Genomic DNA, 7,206 nt, shown 5'->3' on the forward strand with positions numbered 1-7,206 from the left:
GCAGCCCCCCGGGGGGGTCAGGGGCAGCCGGGGGGACCTGAGGACGTCCCTGAGGTACTGCTGCAGCTGCTGCTGCAGTTTCCAGCCCCGCAGCACAGCTGGGGCCTCGCACATCTGGCCAGCGGCTGGGGGGCTGTGGGGTCCCACGGGGGTGTGGGTTCCCACGGGAGCTTGGGGTCCCATGAGGCTGTGGGGTCGTGGGGTCCTAGAAGAGGTTGGGGTCCCACAGGGCTGTGAGGTCCCACGGGGGTGTGGGGTCTCCCAGACTCCCCTCGTCCCCACTGATCCCCCACTCCCTCCCATCCCGGTCCCCCTGTGACCGGAGTTCTCGGGGCCCACGGGAGCTGCCCCGCAGCTGGGCTGAGCTCAGGGCTGGGCTGAGCTCAGGGCTGGGCTGAGCTCAGGGCTGGGCTGAGCTTAGGGCTGGGCCGGGCTCAGGGCTGGGCTGAGCTCGGGGCTGGGCTGAGCTCAGGGCTGGGCCGGGCTCAGGGCTGGGCTGAGCTCAGGGCTGGGCCAGGCTCAGGGCTGGGCCAGGCTCAGGGCTGGGCTGAGCTCAGGGCTGGGCCAGGCTCAGGGCTGGGCCAGGCTCAGGGCTCTCCTGGCTGGGGCAGAGCAGCAGGTAGCACAGGTTTCCCGGGATCCTCCCGTCTGGGCCGAGCCCGTTCCCAGCCACGCAGCCCTCGGGGAAGGGTGGGGGGCCACGGGAGGATCCCAGGACCTGGGGATCCCCTCGATGGGGTGGCTCCAGAGCAGCTCCGGCCCTCGGGAGGGCTTTGGGGACGGGGGGATCCGGCCCAGCTCCCCCTCACATCCCCTCGGAGTGGAGGGGGGTCTGTGCTCACCCCTCGCCCGCGGTGCTGGATCGGCCCGACATTCCTGATGTTCCCGACATTCCCGATGTTCCCGACATTCCCGACGTTCCCGACGTTCCCGATGTTCCCGGCTCAGGCCGGGCCGTAGCAGAGGATCTCGCTCAGGTCGTAGCCGGTGACAGCGAAGGTGTCCCCGGCGGGGTCGCAGAAGCGGGCGCCGCAGACCTGCGTGTCCGTCACGCACTCGGCGTGGCAGTGCCGGATCTGCGGGACAGCGGCCGGAGCAACGCCGGGACGGGGCAGCCACGGCTCCAGGGACACGGCCCAGGCCCCAAGGAGCAGATGTGGCTCCAAGGGCCACATCCCTGTCCCAGGCCCAGACTCACCTCGACATCATCCGTGTCCGGGTCCCTGCTGAGCTTCCAGACGTGGACAAAGGAATCCTCTGCGCCCGACAGCAGCTGCGGGGGAGCGGAGGGGCCGTGGGGACACCGCGGGGGCGGCGGAGCCAGGGCCAGGAGGGGATGCTGGGGTGGGATTCCAGGTGGGATTCCAGGGTGGAATGCTAGGGTGGGATGCCAGTGGGATTCCAGGTGTGAAGCCAGCTTGGCGTGCGGGTGGGATGCCAGTGTGGGATGCTGGGGTGTGATTCCGGGTGGGATGCCGGGTGGGATGCCCTGACCCCCCCGTACCTTTCCGGTGAGCGGTGCCAGGTCCAGGGCGTAGATCCAGCGGGCGTGGGCGCTCACCTGGGCACGGAGCTGCCCCGTCCCTGCCTCCCACAGCCGGATCTGCCCGTTCCCGTAGCCCGCAGCCACGATCCCGTTCCACAGCGTCACCGAGGAGCAGGTGCAGCTGGGGACAGGGGCTCGTGTCACCTCCTGCCCGGGGTCCCCCCAGTCACCCTCCCGCGTGTTTGACACCCCACGGGACCCCTGGGGCTCACCCAGATCCTGGGATCCTTCCAAGCAGGGTGAACTCCTCCCCGGTGCTCCACAGGCAGAGGGTCCCGGAGTCATCAGCTGTCACCAGATCCCCAGCTGCCTCCTGTGAAAGAGATGGCTCAGGACGGGCCCTGGCACTGCCCCTGGCTCCGGGGCTGCCCCACGGGCCCCGGGAGGAGCTGACACAGCTCCCAAAGTGCTGACGGATCCTCCCGAGCGGGGCCGGGAGCGCCCGCAGCGGCTCCGCTGGAACACGTCCCTGTTTGCCCAGACAGCCACAGCAAGGGCGGGTTTCGAGGAACAGTCGGGGCACCCTCCCTCCCTCCGGGATGAGTCTCGGCTCCTCCCAGCCCCGGGAATCCCACACCCTGGCCCCAGGAGCCCCTGGAACCCATGGAGCAAAGTCCAGGGGGGCGTGTGAGGGGACGGTGACACAACAGCTCCGTGGCCCCACGGTGACACAACAGCTCTGGGAACCGGTTCTGGGGATGAATTCCTTGGGGATCCCAGGGCAGGGAAAGTTCTGTGTGACTCATCAGGGAAAGTGCTGAGCAGTCTCGTGTGCAGGGAGGAGGCTAATGAGCGTCTGCAGGGACCCAGCCCTGGCAGCTTCCAGTGCCTAACGGAGATCCAGGAGAGCTGGGAGGGACTTTGGACAAGGGATGGAGGGACAGGACAAGGGGGAATGGCTTCCCACTGCAAAAGGGGCGATTTGGTGGGACTTAGGGAAGAAATCCTTCCCTGTGAGAGTGGAGAGGCCCTGGCACAGGCTGCCCAGAGAAGCTGTGGCTGCCCCATCCCTGGATGTGTCCAAGGCCAGGTTGGACAGGGCTTGGAGCAACCCGGGCTGGAGGGAGGTGTCCCTGCCCATGGCAGGGGGTGGGATCGATGGGATTTAGGGCCCCCCACCCTCCCCCTTACCGGGGCCTGGCCCTGCTCGGCCGCGATGTCGGTGACGGGATCCCGGTGCTGCTCCAGGACCTCGCTCAGGGTCACGTTGGTGCCTTTGGGGGGGATGTCAAAGACCAGCACGGCCCCGGAGGACGTTCCTGCGGGTCAGGGGGTCAGCAGGGCTCAGCCCTCCCGGGCCCCCTGCCCTGCCCACAGCCAGCCCAGCTCACCCACGCAGATGAAGCGCTCCCCGGCCGCGGAGATGCCTCGGGCAAACACGGAATGTGCTGGAAGGGAAGGGTTTGTGTCACCCCTGGGGGACCCCAGGGCAGGGACTGAACCCTGTGCCAGGCACTGGGGGGTCACTCTCCAACCCTGGGGCAGGTTTGGGCACCTCACAAGACATTGAGGGGCTGGAGCGTGTCCAGGGCAGGAGCTGGGAAGGGGCTGGAGCAGCTGGAGCAGCTGAGGGAGCTGGGGGGGCTCAGCCTGGAGAAAAGGAGGCTCAGGGGGGACCTTCTGGCTCTGGAACCCCCTGACAGGAGGGGGGAGCCGGGGGGGGTCGGGCTCTGCTCCCAGGAAACAAGGGACAGGAGGAGAGGGAACGGCTCCAGCTGTGCCAGGGGAGGCTCAGGTTGGATATTGGGAAAATTCCTTCCTGGAAAGGGCTGTCCAGCCCTGGCACAGCTGCCCAGGGCGGGGGGATTTAACCCCCTGTGGATGTGGCACTTGGGGCATGGCCAGGCGTGTCCCTGGCAGTGCTGGGGGGCTCAGGGCACTCACCTGCCGGGTGCTCCGGGACGTCCAGCGCGTGCCAGAACACCAGGGTGGAGCCGTCGGCCTCGTACATCTGGGACAGGGGGGACAGGGTGGGACCCGGGGGGTGACAGCCCTGGGGGAGCAGCGGGACCTCCAGGGCCCCCCCCGGGCCCCCCAGCCCTCACCTGGACACCGCGTTGGGACGTGAGGACCAGGAGCACCCGGGCTGGCAGCTCGCACCAGGCGGCCTGGGGGACACAGCGGGGTGGGAGGGAGGCAGGGGCAGGACCCCCACACCCTCCTCCTGGGACCCCCCAAAACCTTCCAACAGAGGCAGGACCCCCCTCTGCTCTCCTGGGGCCCCCCCAGACCCCACTCCTGGGGGAGGGCCCGGCCACAGCCCCCCAGGGCCAGGTGTATTTGGAGATCCCACAGGTGGGTACCTGTCAGCCTTGGGGACCCCCCCAGTGTCCCACAACCCCCCCAAGGGGCTGCTTCCCTCTCCCCCTCCCCACAATTAGGGCACTGTAGGACCCCGGGGCCCCCTGGCCCTCCTCCCTGGCTCCGATGTCACCTGTAGTGCCAGGAGGGTGCCAGGCCCCACCTGTACCCCCTGCCCCTCACCTGTGTGAGCAGGGGGGTGCTGAGGGCCGAGCCCCCCCCCCGCGCCGGCAGCTGCCGGGGGGGCCCCTCGGGTCCCAGCAGGCTGAGGGTGGTGCCGTGCACGGCGCCGAAGGCCCGGGGGGGCCGCGCGGGGGGGCACAGCACGGTCAGGTTGTTGTACAGGGCGGAGCTGCTGTTCCGCAGGGCCAGGGCCCGCTCCCGGCGGTACCTGGGGGCACAGAGAGCCGGGGCGTCACCCCGGGCCGGGGGGGCCGAACTGATACAGGGGCACCGGGCGCAGATCCAGAGTGGTCACGGATAGATCCAGAGAGCCGGGGCAGCTCCGAGGGGCCCGAACAGCTCCGGGGGGCGCGGGGGCGGGGGCAGGGCCGGGGGCGCCGGGGGCAGATCCAGCGCCCCGCCCCTCCCCTCCCAGGGCCCTCCTGCCCCCCGTTCTGTCCCAGGGACCCCAGAAATCCCCCCTGTCCGACCCCCGGGCCGCCCCCAGTCTCCCCAGTCCCCCCCAGCTCCCCCCGATCCCCCCCGCTCACCCGGTGCCCGCCGCCGCCATGGAGACGCGTCGCGGCGTGATGGCGCACGGGAGAGCGGCGCGCGGTGATGACGTCAGCGTTGCCGTGGAGACCGGGACGCCAAGGGAGGGATGGCCGAGGTGGGACGGGGCGGGGGAAGGGGGCACAGGGGGTGGGAGGGGCTGGGGCGGGTGTGGGGGGCTGGAGTGTACTGGGATAAGCTGGGATGTACTGGGATAAGCTGGGATGTACTGGGATGAGCTGGGATGTACTGGGATGAGCTGGGGGCCCTCGCTGCCGTGGGTTGAGGTGTATGCGCTATACTGGGGTGTACCGGGATGAGCTGGGGTGGGCTGTGCTGTACTGGTCTATACTGGGATGAGCTGGGGGCCCGCGCTGGGATGGGTTGGGGTGTACTGGTCTATACTGGGACGTACTGGGATGAGCTGGAGGTCCGCGCTGGGGTGGGCTGTGCTGTACTGGTCTACACTGGGGTGCACTGGGTCAGTCCCCCCCGGGATGCCGTGTCCCCGCTCGGCTGGGCAGGGGGAGCTGTGGGGTCTCCTGTCCCCGCGCAGAAAAAGAGATCGTCAGCCCCCAAAGCGCGACGGGACAAGTCGCGCCCCCCCGCCCGGGCCTCCCCCCGGGCTTCCACCCACTCTGACACCCACACGCCCCCGGCCGAGGGCGGGAGGAGGTCCCCGCCCGGGGAACCCCTGGATGTCGAGGACATCCTGGCCGAGCTCCTGGACCGGGTGATAGCCGAGAGCGTGCGGGCGGCGGTGGCGCGGCAGGTGAGAGACCGCCCTCCCCCGATTTGGGGGTCCTAGGGGTGTCTGGTGGTCCGGGCGGGGGTCTCAGCGCTGTCTCTGCAGCGGGTGCCCTACACGGTGTCCCGGGCGCGGGACGCCATCCTGTGTGTCGTCGAGTGGCGGTTCCTGGCGCGGGACGAGGGGGACCCCGACCCCGGGGAGGACCCGGACCCCGAGCGAGCCCGAGCCTGGAGCGAGGACGAGGAGCCCCAGCCCTGCGTCCTGGACACCTCGGCGCAGGGCGTTGTCCCCGTCCGGCTGGTCCCTCCGTCCCTGGGAGAGGTGAGACGTGCCCCGACCACCGCAGAACCGCCCGGGGCCGCGGGACACCCGGTGTCACCCACACCGGCCCCTCTTTGTCCCCCCGGGCAGGTCCCGTCCCAGGAATCCCCCGTGACAGACGAGGCTTCCTCCGAGCATCCTCTCCGGGCCCTCGACGCTGTCACCGTCCCGGCTGTCCGTCTGTCCCGGGGAGAGGTGAGACGTGCCCCGTCCCTCCCTGTGACCCCCCCGCGCTGAGCCCCTGTAGCTCCGGGGCCACCCGGAGTGTCACCCACCCCGGCTCACCCCACGGGGCACCCCGACACCCCCACCCACACCGGCTCCCCTCTGCCCCCGGCAGGTCCTCGATGCGAAGCCCCCGAGCCAGGACCCCCCCGCAGCAGCCGGAGCTCCCCCCGCGGTTCCCGGCCGGGTCCCCGGCGCTGTTCCCACCCTGCCCGCGCCAGGGCCACCCCGCCCGAAGCCTCCCACCGCCCCCCGGTCCCCCGACAGAGAATCCCGTCCCTCGCGGCCGCCCCGGCCCCGCCCGGCCCCGCTGGGCCCCCCCCGGCCCCCGGCCCCGCGCCCGGCCGAGCCCCCGGAGCCCCCGGCGCGGGGGGAACAGCGGGCATCCCGCGGGGCCGGGCCGGGCGACCGAGAGCCGGCACCGCCATCGTCCCCCCGCGCCAGCCTGGGTTCCCTCCAGCCGGGGAGACCCCCTCGCGGCCCGGGGGCGGTGTCGGAGGGGCCCGGCCCCGCCCCGGGGGTCGCCAGGCCGGGTGCCCGGCGCGGCTCCACGCGGGTCCGGCCGCAGGTGAAGGTGCTGGACGTGTTCACCGAGCCCGAGCGGCCGCGGCCCCGCGCTGCCCCCCGCGCCAGCCGGCCGCCGGACACGGGGGGCCGTCGGGGCCAGCCGGCCCCGCCGGGGCCCCCGCAGCCCCCGCCGGGCCCCCCCAGCCCCGAGCCCCCGCCGTGCGACTCCTGGCTGAGCTCGGCGCTGCTGGCGCCCGGGGTCACCGTGCGCTGGGCCGGCGGCGAGCGGCGCGGGCCGGGCACGGCGGGGCACGGCGAGCACGAGGAGGAGGAGGGCGAGGTGAGCGAGGCCGAGCGGGAGCTGAGGCCCATCCTCTCCGCCCCGGCGTTCCGGCTCGCGTCGGACGGCGAGCGCTGAGGGCAGCCTGGAAAACCCGCCGGGAATGCGGCTGCGCCGGGCGCTGCCCCTCCTGGGATTGTCCCAGCTCCGGGGGGACCCCCGGCCCTCGGGGGGCCCTCGGCACCCCGTGTCCTACCTCCAGTCGCGCCGGGGCCGGCACCGGGACCGGAGCTCAGGGCCCTTTGCCAGGGCTGCTGAAGAGAACAGGAATAAAATCAAATCAGAGGGGTTTTCCGTCGCCGGGCTCCCGCCGCTGCCCGGCACCGGCACCGGGGCCCGGGCGGTCCCACCGGAGCGGGGCCGTGAACTCCGGCCGCAGCAGCCGCGGTGCCGCCACCCCCCGGGCCCACCCGCGGCGCGTCCCCGCAGCCCATCTGCCCCCAGAGGAGAAACCGGGGGGATGGAACGGGGTGACACGGGTGGTTTCACCCCATCAGCAAG

General features: G+C 72.0%; 2 protein-coding genes across 4 annotated transcripts; one reads left to right on the forward strand and one right to left on the reverse strand.

Moving 5' to 3' along the window:
• Positions 1-543: 543 nt before the first annotated feature.
• On the reverse strand, positions 544-4,613 carry WDR54 (WD repeat domain 54). 3 transcript variants are annotated; one of them, XM_027721597.2, is made up of 10 exons: positions 4,561-4,612; positions 4,031-4,238; positions 3,592-3,654; positions 3,431-3,497; positions 2,878-2,934; positions 2,678-2,805; positions 1,759-1,859; positions 1,505-1,667; positions 1,199-1,273; positions 544-1,076 (listed from the first exon to the last, which is right to left on the reverse strand). In XM_027721597.2, the coding sequence occupies exons 1-10, from the start codon at positions 4,578-4,580 to the stop codon at positions 945-947; spliced, it is 1,014 nt and encodes a 337-aa protein (XP_027577398.1). In that variant the 5' UTR covers positions 4,581-4,612; the 3' UTR covers positions 544-944. The 3 variants fall into 3 exon arrangements, with proteins under 3 accessions (XP_027577398.1, XP_039245686.1, XP_039245685.1); XM_039389751.1 differs by having other exon boundaries at positions 959-1,126; positions 1,166-1,273; positions 4,561-4,613; XM_039389752.1 differs by lacking the exon at positions 3,592-3,654.
• A 57-nt stretch (positions 4,614-4,670) lies between these two features.
• On the forward strand, positions 4,671-6,783 carry CUNH2orf81 (chromosome unknown C2orf81 homolog). The gene is made up of 6 exons (XM_027721589.2): positions 4,671-4,679; positions 5,118-5,333; positions 5,415-5,633; positions 5,724-5,828; positions 5,974-6,152; positions 6,570-6,783. Exons 1-6 carry the CDS (start codon positions 4,671-4,673, stop codon positions 6,781-6,783), a joined length of 942 nt encoding a protein of 313 aa, XP_027577390.2.
• Positions 6,784-7,206: the final 423 nt, after the last annotated feature.

Source organism: Pipra filicauda, unplaced genomic scaffold (genome assembly GCF_003945595.2).
Source record: "Pipra filicauda isolate LSUMZ 115617 unplaced genomic scaffold, ASM394559v2 scaffold763_size104425_pilon, whole genome shotgun sequence".
NCBI lineage: Eukaryota > Metazoa > Chordata > Aves > Passeriformes > Pipridae > Pipra > Pipra filicauda.